The following is a 13,236-nucleotide window of genomic DNA, read 5'->3' as shown; positions in this document are numbered from 1 at the left end:
ACAGGAATAAAAGCATAATGCAAATGTAAAACTTCTTACAGTCTAAAGTGTGGCCAGGGGCTGCCTCAGCAGGTGAGGGTACCTGGCACAAAGCCTGCCACTCTGAGTTAAATCCTAAGACCTCAGGGTAAAAGGAGAGACTTCCACAAGCTGTCCTTTGACCCCCACATGCATGCCTTGACATATGTGACCCTCACACATAATAAATATGTAATAAAATACCTTAAAGTAGTGTCAAGTCACGCCAGAACATGCTATACGTTAACAGGTTATATATTACACACACATCTGTGTGTTTCCATGCACACAAACTTCAGGTGCATGAGCAGAGTCTTTGCAATGTTCTGAACAAGCACAACAATTCTTTCCTAATAAATGAAAACATTGATTAAAAAAACTGAACAGATGTACAAAGAATTGGACAGTGGTATGTTGGTTTGGCTTGGTTTTTTTAACAGGAACACAGGAGAGGTTAGGAAATGATTTGATAAACACTTACTGGATGCTCATCAAGTGTCAAACATGCCAAAGCTAGAAGAAAGGTGAGAGCTGTTCCCGGGCATTCAAGAATCTAGTCAGGCTAGCAGTGCAGGCGGGACTCGGGACCACGGCAGGCACTGGAGAAAGGGCACTCTGCCTGCCTCCCCCTTGCGAACCACAGCTTTCACTGAGCAGCCTCAAAGTGGTCTCTCCCTCCCTCCCCCTCCCCCCGCTCCTCCCCCCCTCCCCCCCCTCTCTCTCTCACTCTCTCTGTCATTTGGAAAGCATCATCTCACAGCCACAGGCAGCAGGAAGGGCTACATCTCCCCTCCCTGCTGTGTCCCACCACTGAGCAGCCAGTCATTGCTGTGTGACAGATAGGACAAAGGCCCGCTGACTGTTCTAATCTAATGGTAACAAAAGACCCCCCACCCTCCACCCCTGGCCATGCTCCTCAAACAGTAGGAATAATTCACTCAGAAAAAAACATGGTGAAATCTACTCAAAATGGATCAAACACCTCTCAAGGACAGACCTGTAACTCTAAAACTTCTAAAATCAGTGGTTCTCAACCTTCCTAACACTGTGGCCCTTTAATACACTCCCTCATGTTGTGGTAACCCCAGACCACAGAATTATTTCCACTGCTACTTCGTAACTCTTAATTTTGCTATTATAATGACTCGCAATGTAAGTATCTGATATGTGACCCCCTCTACCCCCCCCCCCACAAGTGGTTCTCATGGGTTGAGAACCACTCTGCTAAAGAAAACAGAAAATACTTCAAATTGCAGGCACAGGCCAGAGTTTCTGAAGAGGACTTTAGGGAAATTAATGATGAGAAATGGCAAAGGGGACGGAAAAGCCTCTACATGGCAAAGGCAACAACAGCTAAAAGGTAATTAGAGACTGGGAGAAAATTTTCCCAGGCAGTCATCTGACAGGGGATTAATATCTAGACTACAAGGGACTTGAAAAATTAAATACCAAAAGCCTCAAGTCATCCCATCCATGTGTGAGCAACAGGCAGTTCTCAAAAGAAGACACATAGGTGCAGTGGGTGACCTATTGCTGTGATACAGGACCAAAAGCAATCTGGGGAGGAAGGGGTTACTGCACCTTGCAGCTCCCAGGTCACACTCCATCACAGAGGGAAGCAGGCAAGAACTGGGAGGCAGGAGCTGGTGCAGAAGCCCTGGAGGGAGACGCTTTACCAACCTGTCCATGGTGGCTTGCTCAGCTGCTTTCTTAATAGAACCCAGGACCGACCCCACCCACAATGGGCTGAGCCCTCCTCCATCAATCACTAATTAAGAAAATATCTTGTTGGGAGCAGTGAGACCCCAGATCCTGAATTTCTTGTAATCCCCTGATCTGAGAGCCTACAGCTGCTGAGCACGAGACCTTCAGGAGTTCCTGATGGCAGAGTGGTTTCTGGTGGGTTTGGCTGGGGCGTGGCTATCTCTATATAATCTGCCCCTGAACACAATAAAGGGGGCATTCTTGGGGAATTCAAGGATGACCCGTGTCGTTGTCTCTCTGTCTGTATGTGTTTGTGTATTTTAGCCTCCTGCCCCTTACCCGAAGCTCGGTAACTGGGTAATAGCGCATCAAACGCAGACACGGGGGCGCGGTGTGCGGCAATATCTTACAGCTGGATTTTATGGAGGTATTTTCTCAATCAGGACTCCCTCCTCTTAGATGACCCTAGCTTGTGTCAAGCTGACAAAAAACTAAGCAGCCCAGTGGCTAAGAGCACCGTCTTCTCCGCTAGAGGATCTGGGCTTGATTCCCAGCATCCACACACTAGCTCACAACCATCGGAAACCTCAGTTCCAGAAGACACAAGCAGTCTTCTCGCATCTGTGGGCACCAGGCATGGACATGGGCCATGAAGACACACAGGCAAAACACCCATATACACAATATTAAAAGATTTAAAAAAAAAAAAAAGGACAAAGTACAAATGAGCAGTAAATACCAGAAAACCACTAAACATTCTTAATCACTAAGAAAATACATGTGATGCATAAATTCTAATTGTTCTTAATAATAAAACCAGAAGTCAGATATTATGGGGTGAAAGCTGAGAACTCAGAAAAGCTGCAGCAAGCAACTAGAGGCTTTTTACCTCTACCAAATACTCAGACTGAAGGGGCGATCCTGTCTCTACCAATCCTCAGACGGAATCAGACTGCATGCTCAGACTGCACTGAGCTCCCGTCTCCTCCAGCCTTATGTTCCTCTCCCAGCCGCCCAGCCCAGCCGTATCTCTCCTGTCTCAACCTCCTTAGTGCTGGGATTAAAGGCGTGTGAGCCCAGGTGCTAGGATCACCTTTGTATAAGCTGTTTCTCTTTTAGACTGATCAATTTCATGTATACCAGGGTGGCCTTGAACTAACAGATCCATCTGCCTCTGTCTCCTGAGTTCTGGGATTAAAGGTGTGTGTAAAAACAAGTTTTTAAGAGGTAGTTGTTTTGAAGAGGAGACTAACCTACACTACAGGCTCTGCTACTATGAAGGAGATGAACGAACGCTCTTAGGAGAGTGGCCTTGGCCTCACACAGCATCTGCTCCCTTAGTCTCCTGCTATATGCAACACAATACCCCAGGCCTCCAGAGCCAGGCAGGGGGTAGGGTCCTGGAAGCAGAAAACAGAGCCAACTCTGCCTGAACCTTGCTTGCCCTCATACCTCCCAGCACCACCGCCATGAAAAACAAACATCTGTCCTTCATAAACCCTGGAGTATGGTTATAGGAGCACACACAGATTATAATACCCCTCTAGACACACGTCTTGGGGTCCTTCCTACCCCCAGAACCTTGGAATTTATCTTTATTTGGAAATAGAATCCTTGCAGAAATAACAAAGACATCGCCATGTGTGAGCTCTAAATCTAACACAGATGAGAAAGACAGACACACGGGTACAAAACAACCATGTGGCCTTGGGGACAGAGACTGGAATGGTATCCAGCAGTCCTTGGATGCTATGTCAGGAGAAGACTACTAAATGGGCATGGCCCTGCCGACAGCTGGAGTTCACACCAGCAGCCAACAGCTGGAGTTCACACCAGCAGCCTCCACAGCTGCAAGTTCACACCAGCAGCCAACAGAGTTCACACCAGCAGCCAACAGCTGGAGTTCACACGAGCAGCCAACAGCTAGAGTTCACACCAGCAGCCTCCACAGCGGCTGAGCAGGCACCTTTGGCTCTCACAGGAAACCCTGTTTCCCATGATAACAATAAACTACCCGTGAAAGCGCTAAGACTGAGGTGTTCTGAACCCACAGGCAAAAGCCACTAACAAAGGGGCCACTAAAACAGACACCTCAGCAGACCTGCAAAACATCCATGTCATTATACATGCTAAAACATAAAAAAACAAATCCTTCAAGCCTTTAGAATTCTGCCCTATCAGTGAAGCAAGCTGCAAACATGGACAGAACACCGTGGTCACTTTCCATGGCTGAGAAAACAACCTGATTCCAGTTTCAGAGGGTACTGTGCATGGTGAACTGGCTCCACGGTTTGGGGGCCGAGATGGGGCAACAGGAACAAGTGAGGGAGGAGGCTACAGACACCATGGCAGCCAGAAAGTAAGGTGCGGGGGAGCCTGTTGCAGCCCCCAAGATCAGCCCCCCACAGTACCCACCTCCTCCAGCTGGGCTCAGCTTAGAAAATTCCCACTACCTCTCAAAAGCGCCTTCTAATTAGGGATCTACCAATGGACTAATCCATTGATAAGGCCGAACCCTCCTGATCCAAACCCCTTCTATGACTGCATTCACTAGACGGGGACTAAGCCTTCAACATGTGTGTCTTCTGGGATGGTACACTTTGTATTCAGACCATAACACCTATTTTCTTTTTAAATTCTGACAGAAACTGAAAGGCTTTAGTTTTATTGTCTCCTATGCAGCGATGACCTCTCTCAAAGGTGCATAACCTGTTCGTTCATTATCACAGGCTATGCCTTACCGAACCTATATAAGATGAGGACGTCTGCCTTCACAAGCCCACGCCCAGCAAGGAGGCAGGTGGACAGGGTGACCATGACTAACTACAGCACCCCGACATCACAGCATCTCTCAGGGTCTCCCAGATATTAATCCTTCCCTATTCTGTCACAATTGATCTCTCTGCAAGTGTCTCCTCTTGAATGAACTGAGGTTCAGAAGCCCAGTGACCGCTATGCATTTCTGTTGTCGTGACTTCTGTGGTTTCTGTCCCCTTCTATAGTACTCCTCAACCCCAAGGAGCCAGTTGTCATGAAAGCCCCTAAGCACCTTCTTCAGACACCTATTCCAACATACACACCCCTAGTGACCCACCGGCTCCTATAACCCTCATCTCCTTCCTCCACATAAGGAGCCCGGGTACGCTGCCATCACAGAAGCAAATGGCACATCTGGTAAGTGTCCTTTCTACCAATCAAGTTGACCTGGCATTCATTATGTAGCCAGTGACAGTGAGCTGTGTGCACCAGTCTTACACAGGAGGAACCCAAGCACTGAGAGAATTTAAAAGCTGACCGACTGGAGGGCCCATCCATTCATCAGTAACAGCGGAATTGAAGGGCAGAAGGCAAGGAACCCTAGAAGGCCAAATTCATGGAGCAAACACTCAACTGTGGAGATGGATACAGGATGTAAGAAACAAGGTGTGGTTGGGAGAGCCACAACCTCAGAGTTCAAGTACCCGCATCTACAGGAAGCAGAGAAATCTCTTATAAGGCTGGAGGACTAAAGTATCCTGCATCCTCAAAGGCCCGGAGCAGTGTAGTCAATACAAGAGTGGTTACAAACCCAGAGCCCTCAGCAGGATTCTGGTTCTGTCACATACAAGCTACATGCTGAGTACCAGTTGCCCTCTGAGGGGTACTATCTCTGCAGAGCTGGGACAGTAGGTGCCAATGCTCAGTGATTGTTGCGTGTAAACGATTATGAGACCACCTGGCTGGTGCTACCCACACGACCTGGCTCTGAAGTCTCGGGGAAGGAAGTGCAGCAAAAGCGGAATCACAACAGATTAGCACAGGTGTGAAGCCACAGCCAGGAGAAGCTCTGCATCATATACTTCCAACGATGCTACGTTCAAACTACGTTCCCAAATATTTTCTTCCCTGATTTGCAAGCTTAAAAAGGAAAGGAAACCGCAATTGAATGGCACGGCCACTCGACTCAGCCCTGGACTCAGTCTCTACCTCGCTGTCCAGTGAGGCTGGAACAGCGATTCTCAACCCGGGGGTCACGACCCCTTCTGGAGTTCAAGGACCCTTGCACAGGGGACACCTAAGTGACCCTACACTTGATCTATATATAAATATCAAGTGATTTACATTACGATTCATAACAGCAGCAAAATAACGGCTATGAAGTAGCCACAAAAACCCTTGTATGGCTGGGGTTACCACAACATGAGGAAATGTATTGAGGCGTGGCAGCGTTAGGAAGGTGGAGAACCACTGGTCTTAGAAGATGAAATTTGCGTGTTTTTCCTACTTTGGCACGATTCCCTCGTTCATAGAGCCACCATTCAGATATCAAGAGCCTTGCGCTGTTGTTATTTATATTGTGCCCATCTGGGTTTTGGCATACTGCACCTACAAATAGGGCACGATACATCATTCTGGACTCACTAACAGTAGGATTCTCACAGGACTAAAGTCCGCCCGAGACAAAGCGGCACTATGGAAATCATTAGAACACTACTTTACACAAACCTTGATCCTTCGAATGCTGATTACTGATTCTGACACTTTCTCAATGGCCGAGGGGAAGAAGAGGGTGACAGTCAGCCGAACGGCACTATACAGACTCATGGTCACAAACACGTGGCTAGCTTTAATCACATGGCCAAGCAACACATAGGTGGTGAAGGTCACGAACAGAATGATTTTGTTTGCAATGAAAAATGACGCCATGTTCATCCCTCTGAGGTAGGAGCTGCCCAGAATCTTGGAAATTTCCTTCCTAGAAAAGAGAAATAAATGTTCACATAGAAACGCCAATATTGATGTTGCATGCATGAGGCCCCTTGTTAGGCAGTACACTCACGTTAAGATATACTGTGGGGGCAGGAGAGATGGCTCAGTCTGCAAAGAGCTTCCGTGCAAGCATGAGAACGTGAGTGTGATCATAGCAGCCACATAACAAGTCAGGTGTGGTTGGATATACGTGACTCTACATTGCTCCATGCTCCGTGAAGGTCTGGGCCAGATGTTTCTCCCTAAGGGTGAATCTACCGTTTTACGGGAGCTATTCTCTCCTCCAGAAAGTTGCTGAGCTCAGAGGGCACAGGCTGTTTCTCACTCCTTCTATCACCTGTAAGGCCCAGGACTAACTTTGGGTACGTTAGCAGGACCGACCCGAAAGTTATCCTGCACCTCCAGCACTGGGGAGACAGAGACAGGTCCCTGAGGCTCACTGGCTACCGGTCAAACTGAGTCACTGGACCTCAGGTCCCAGTGAGAAAGCCTACTTCAAAAAACAAGATAGCAGGCTTCTGAGAAACAGTATCTGAGGAGGACCTCTGACCTGCTCATGCATGTAAACACATGTACACACATACCTACACACATGTAAACATGCACACGTGTAATAAATAATTTTTAAATGTCCTGTGACATTACAGAAACAGTGGGTAGCACATACTCTGGGAAAGCTTCATTAAACCACACGGGACACAAACCACTAACTCATCCAACCAAACACTGCTAGAGGTGCAGGATAACAGCTTGGGTCACTCTGAGTTGATTTTTATCAAGGACCCAAACAGATGCACTCAACTGGCATGCCTAAAGTTAAGTCCTGGGACAGGGACCTTGCAGGTTATCTAAGGATGGATGAGACACAACCTTTCCTCTCCATGAGCTCAGGAGACCTGCACCCCTAAAACTGAGAGATTTCGTCCAAAACTAGAGACAGAAACAGCTGGTACGGAGCTTCATGGGGCACAGAGACGAGAAGAGTGGTAGAGTGTGGGATCCTTGGCAGAAGCCACAGACAAGGGACAGAAGGCATGGCCACCTAAGAGGGTATTTCAGGTGTCCAGGGCTACCAGAGGTTATAAAGTCCTATGCCAGAGTATGCAAAAATAAACAAATGTTTGAAATGAACACAATGAATGATATTTACGTAAGAGTCACTGGAAGGAATAACAACCACTTGCTGTGGGAGAATGCTCTTGTACACTGTAAAGATTTGTCACTCATATTTAAAACATTGATTGGCCAGTAGCCAGACAGGAAGTATAGGTGGAGCGACCAGACTAAGAGAATTCTGGGAAGGGGAAAGGCAGAGATGCAGACACCAGCCAGATACAGAGGAAGCAAGGTGAAAATACCTCACTGAGAAATACCAAGTTGCATGGCTAAAAATAGATAAGAATTATGGGTTAATTTAAGTTGTAAGAGCTAGTTAGTAATAAGCCTGAGCTAATGGTTCAAACTGTTTATAATTAATATAAGCCTCTGTGTATTTCACTGAGAGTGAATGGCTGTGGGACTGGGCAGGACAGAAATTTCTATCTATACTTGTTCTTCAAGTCCGGCTCAATACAGGGATGCTAGGTCTCCATCACTGTCCCAGGGCGCTGACATCAAGTAGAGCTTTATTTTAAATGTGATTTTCTAAAATTCTTGCATCTTGGAATCAATGTGTATAAGAAATTTAAAGCACTCAGAAATACTTGAACTTCCATTTTATCATTAGCAAGAAGCACATAAGACATGTATTTGAAGGCTGGCCATGTAGCTTAGTGGTATAGTATACAATGCTTGCCTAGAACATGCAAACGTCCTCGGTTCAATTGCCAGCACCATCAAAACAAAACATGAGTGAGAAAGACTGAGACAGACAGACAGACACAGAGAGAGAATAAGAAATGTGGCTGGTGCCTGAAAACAATGGTACCTGGAAGCCCAAGTTAAAATGACATCCTGGAACGTTACAAACGTAGTATTGCTGCCACATGCAAGGTGACACATAGCATATCTGAGTTATCAAGGGGACAAAATTCATTCGGTAAAATTAGGAAATGGAAAACTGCAAAATATGGCACAGCCCACACCAAGACTTACTTCCTCAGTTTGGTAATCAGGTCGGCAAACGATGTCTCCCATGCGTACATCTTTATTATCCTCATGCCTGTGATGACTTCATTCATGGTCCTGATCCTGGCATCCGTGAAAGCTGCGGTCTTACTCCTGAGGGGACAGATGTGACAGATGAGCCACAGCAAAGGCAGCACACCTTTGTGTATCCATCATAGGCACAGACAGGGACCCAGGGTCAAAGGTGGCCCTCAGCTCTTGTGTTCCTACAACACAGGTGGGTCCTAATCACAGCACAAACATAGAAGGCCTCATGAGAGATCAGCCATTTCGGCCAACTATGTGTCAGTGTTTACTGAGGAAAACCCAAACGTGTCCTGATGCAACCACCATTCAGTTTCCTGAGGGGCACCCAGGTGGGAGGTGAGGACGACGAGCATCAAGCCTGACACAGACACAGCTGACAGAGGTGGAACAAGACAGGAACGAAAGCTGCAGGGCAGAGGACACAGACCCTCGCTCATCCCACCAAGAAAGGAGTGAGCAAAAGAGGCTCATAGTGCAGGAGCGAAGAACTGGGTTTCCGGGGAACAGGAGGGTTTTCTTCATAGCGAAGAAGGAGAGGACAGTCAATGCAGAGGAAGCTACGTAGACTCAGAAAGACAGCCCGAAGCCATCAAACAACATGGCACACCCACCCCGCCCCCATCCCAAATCCGGAGACCTTGATGGAGACTTGCTTCAATTCCTAGTGCCTTCTTCTGGTCAAGGTCACTTTATCATCATTTAGGCTTTTGTTAGCAGTCACGTTTCTGACACACGCGCTGCTGGAACAGTGAGGCTTTGGAAGGGCTCTACTGAGTTTGACCCCACCCTACGAGAGCTTGTGATTCAGTGGAAATACTGAGGTAAAAACAGTAAGTATATACTCATATGTGAGAGCAGCCCCATAACATCTGGACTGGGACAATGAGTTGGCTCAGCTGGTAAGATCCCTTGCGGCCAATCATGATGGTTTGAGTTTAACCCCGGGATTGACATGGCAGAAGAAGAGAAACTTCTAGAAATTGTCCTCAGACCTTCACACATGCATTATGGTACATGTGTACCCTCCTCATAGACACACGACAGACAGACAGACAGACAGACAGACAGACAGATACATACATACATACATACATACATACATAGATGGATGATGGATGGATGGATGTTAGCAAGAAAGGAAGGAAGGTAGGTGATAGGTAAGTAGATGATAGATGATAGAAAGAAAGACAGACAGGCAGACAGACAGATGTAACAAGATATACAAAAATAAGATAATTGAATTTACTATTGCTAAATGTTTAACTAACATCACACATGTAGAGTGAGGATACTCTTTAAGTGGCTACCCTGAAAAGCCCGCTGGGAGCAGCCAGCCTGTGCCTTCACCTCTCCCTTTTCAAGACCAGCCTTCAGCTCGTGGCTAGAGTACTCCCAGGCTGAGCCTGAAGAGCCTGCAGCCTATGTAGAGCAGGCAAACTAAAAAGTGTTTATCTTGTGTCTGGGCAGCAGTCTCAGACAGGTGCATGTCCAAACATTTTCAGTCTGGCATTCCTCTTACCGCAGCGATGAGAACAGCTTCCCAATACAGCTTTGCAGAGGCAGAAGAATAACCAGAACAGCCATGCCAGCTAGGCAGGAGATGCCAATTTCCATCCAGAGAAGGACAGTTACAGCAATGGCCTGCAGCGGACCCGCCCACAGAAAGTGCAAGAAGATTGTCACCTGCAGATACAAAGCCAGCACATTCTTAGAACTGCCAATAAAACAAAACTGCCAATAAAACATGTCAAAAACTGTGTGCTCAAAAAAAAAAAAAGATATTCCAAACAGAAGTGGCCACAGTGGTATTAAATCCGCTGACTACAAGTATCCTCTGCAAAAGAGGCTACGCTGGCACAACAGACAGTAGACCGTGGGCCCTGGTGTATATAGGGTGGCTTGGACTGCACCATCCCGGGGAGCACCCCAAATATTTTCTCCCTCGTGTATGAGAGCAGCATTCCCCAGAATGCTCTCTGCTACATAACTGAACCCCATCTCCCCCGGATCTCCCCAACACCTCAAAAAAGCCTGCACTATGGTACCCACCACACGCTGCAGCCACTGCTTGTATGTGGAACCCCTGAACAGGAGGACCAAGTTCCTAAGGCAGAGTATCTTGCTTATCCCCAACTCTAAGTGAAGTCTGTGAAAATCTGAAAAGGGGATGACTACAGTAAAGATCAGAGGAGAATGTTCTAGACCTTGTGACCAATCGATAAGTAGGTATAGAAAATGGCTGTGGGGCGAGAGAGTTGCAGTTTCTAGTGAGGGATCACCTACGTGGCCTGACTTAAGAAAGTGTTCCTATGTGCCAGGTGCCCCGCGGAGAGGGTGGCACTGGACACTTCAACCCTCCACGACCTGGACCTTTGGGAAAGGAGAAAGACAATTGGCGGGCTGCTCTACGGCCATGTGGGTAAGGAGGGGTACAGCGTGGACAGTAACTCAGGACGATTAGCGCATTAACCATGTCGGGGACGGAAGGATACTGCATTCTGATTACAGGGGTGCAGCGGGCAACATCACAAAAACAAAACTGGACTCTGCAGCATGAATTCTAATGAGTGTTAATAAAAACCCAGAGTCAGGTATTGGAAAGCTAACAGATGAGAGAAGCAGAGCAGCCAGCCCCTAGTTCTTAGCTCTACCACATCCTGTGACGGAAGTGGGTGAGATCTGTCTCTACAAGCCCTCACAGACTGACTGCCTTTTCTATGAAACCTCAGACTGAATCCTGAGCTCCTGTCTCCTCCCACCTTATATTCCTCTCTGTCCAGCCATATTACTCCCTATCTCTACCTCCCTAGTGCTGGGATTAAAAGTGTTTGACTCCCAAGTATTGATATTAAAGGTGTGAGCCACCACCACTTGGCTTTGTTTCTCTTTTAGATTGGATCAATCCAGTGTAGCCCAGGGTGGCCTTGCACTCGCTGAGGTCTGTCTGTCTCTGCCTCCTGAGTCCTGGGATTAAAGGTGTGTGCCACCACTGCCTGGCCCCTGTGGCTCACTAGTGTGGCTAGCTCTGCACCCTGAGCTTCAGGCAAGCTTTATTTGTTAAAGCACAAACAAAACATTACCACAGGACTCTACTATATAAACACATCTCACTAAATCTATGCTGCACACAGATGTGAGGTATAGCGTCAAAGTGCCTATGCTACATACTCTACAGAATCCTGGTCTACACCAAAACCCTCGCATTCCAGCAGGCTAAAGAGGGGGAGAGATTAGGGCAGAAACCTACCTGGTCAAATTTGTTGACATCGTTGGACAGCAGGTTGACTATCTGGCCCGTGGTTGTCTTCCCCATGGCCGCATTACTTAAACGAAGGGCCTGGAATAAATGAACAAAGTGAAGAGCTGCATCCCATAATGATACTCTATCCATCACAGAAAACAGAAAAATGTATGTTCACGGGGTCTCATGTGACGCATGGTGATTGACGGTCCTAATGGCCAACACCAACAGTGCTGTCCTCAAAGGATAATCACAGGAAGGTGAAGAACGCGGGAGAAAAATCCCAGGTCATGTTTTTATCTTTAAATTTTTTTATTTAAGTATTTACGTATTTTACATCACGACTCCAGTCTCCCCTCCCTCCTGTCTTCCCACTTTGTCCCCCCACCCTCACTCTCTCACTCTGGTCCGTCAACCACTACTCCTTTGTCTCTCATCAGACAGGGGCAGGCCTCCTATTGATAAACAAAACGTGGCATATCAAGTTGCACTAAGACATACTGCCCATGTATTAGGGCTGGGAAAGGCAACCCAATATGAGGAGCAGGGTCCCAAAAGTCAGTAAAGAGTCAGAGACAGCCCCTGCTCCCACTGTTGAGGTCCCACAAGAAGACCAAGCCACACAACTGTCACATATATGCAGAGGGCCTAGGTCAGTCCCATGCAGGCTCCATTAATGTGGGAATACTCTATGCTGTGAATATGTTGTATTACCATTGGTTAATTAAAAAAAAAAAAAAAAAAAGCTGCTTTGGGCCAATGGCAGGGCACAATATAGCCAGGTAGGAAATCTGATATAGGGAGAAAGTAGGCAAAGGAGAGTGATGCCATGTAGCCAGCCGCCAAAGGAGACAGACACTGGAGAACCTGAAGGGTAAAGCACAAGACTCGTGGTAAAATACAAAATAATAGAAATGAGTTTATTTAAGATGTAAGACTTAGTCAATAAGAAACCTAAGCTAATTGGCCAAGCAGTGTTGTAATTAATATAATTTCATATCTGGGCGGCCTGGAAATGAACAAGCAGCCTCCACCTAAGAATGGTGCCCAACGTGGATCTGACTACATTCACATAAGACGTGAGAGAGCATGGAAAGAAATTCTAGACACGAACAGAGTTTAGTGCAGCTTCCTGGTAGCCGCTTTTTTTTTTTTCCCAGATGGACTCTGTTTGCTAGTGGCAAGCATGGGCTACGTGGCCCCTGTAAGAGAAATCTTCCTGACTCAGTGTTAGCAGCAAAAAAATAGCACAGCTTCTTTAAGATTCAACTTCCTGGTTCATGGTGGCAGAATGAACTCTGGCTCTTTTGAGAAATCCTACACTTAATTAGGGTCTGTGAATAGCGTGTTACAAATTGCTTAACCAGGCC

General features: G+C 46.9%; 1 protein-coding gene across 2 annotated transcripts in view; it reads right to left on the bottom strand.

Moving 5' to 3' along the window:
• The window catches only part of Abcc4 (ATP binding cassette subfamily C member 4), a 210,971-nt gene that overhangs the window by 128,905 nt on the left and 68,830 nt on the right, over positions 1-13,236 (bottom strand). For both annotated transcript variants that reach the window (XM_038310408.1, XM_038310409.1), the window contains 4 exons: positions 11,873-11,962; positions 10,145-10,308; positions 8,566-8,691; positions 6,208-6,457 (listed from right to left, as the gene is read on the bottom strand). In XM_038310408.1, coding sequence (XP_038166336.1) covers positions 6,208-6,457; positions 8,566-8,691; positions 10,145-10,308; positions 11,873-11,962 — 630 coding nt within the window. The remainder of the gene's footprint in view (positions 1-6,207; positions 6,458-8,565; positions 8,692-10,144; positions 10,309-11,872; positions 11,963-13,236) is intronic.

The sequence above is a fragment of the Arvicola amphibius genome, chromosome 13 (genome assembly GCF_903992535.2).
Source record: "Arvicola amphibius chromosome 13, mArvAmp1.2, whole genome shotgun sequence".
Taxonomy (NCBI): Eukaryota; Metazoa; Chordata; class Mammalia; order Rodentia; family Cricetidae; genus Arvicola; species Arvicola amphibius.
Note: the sequence above shows the minus strand (reverse complement) of the source record. Positions and strands in the feature narration are given on the sequence as shown.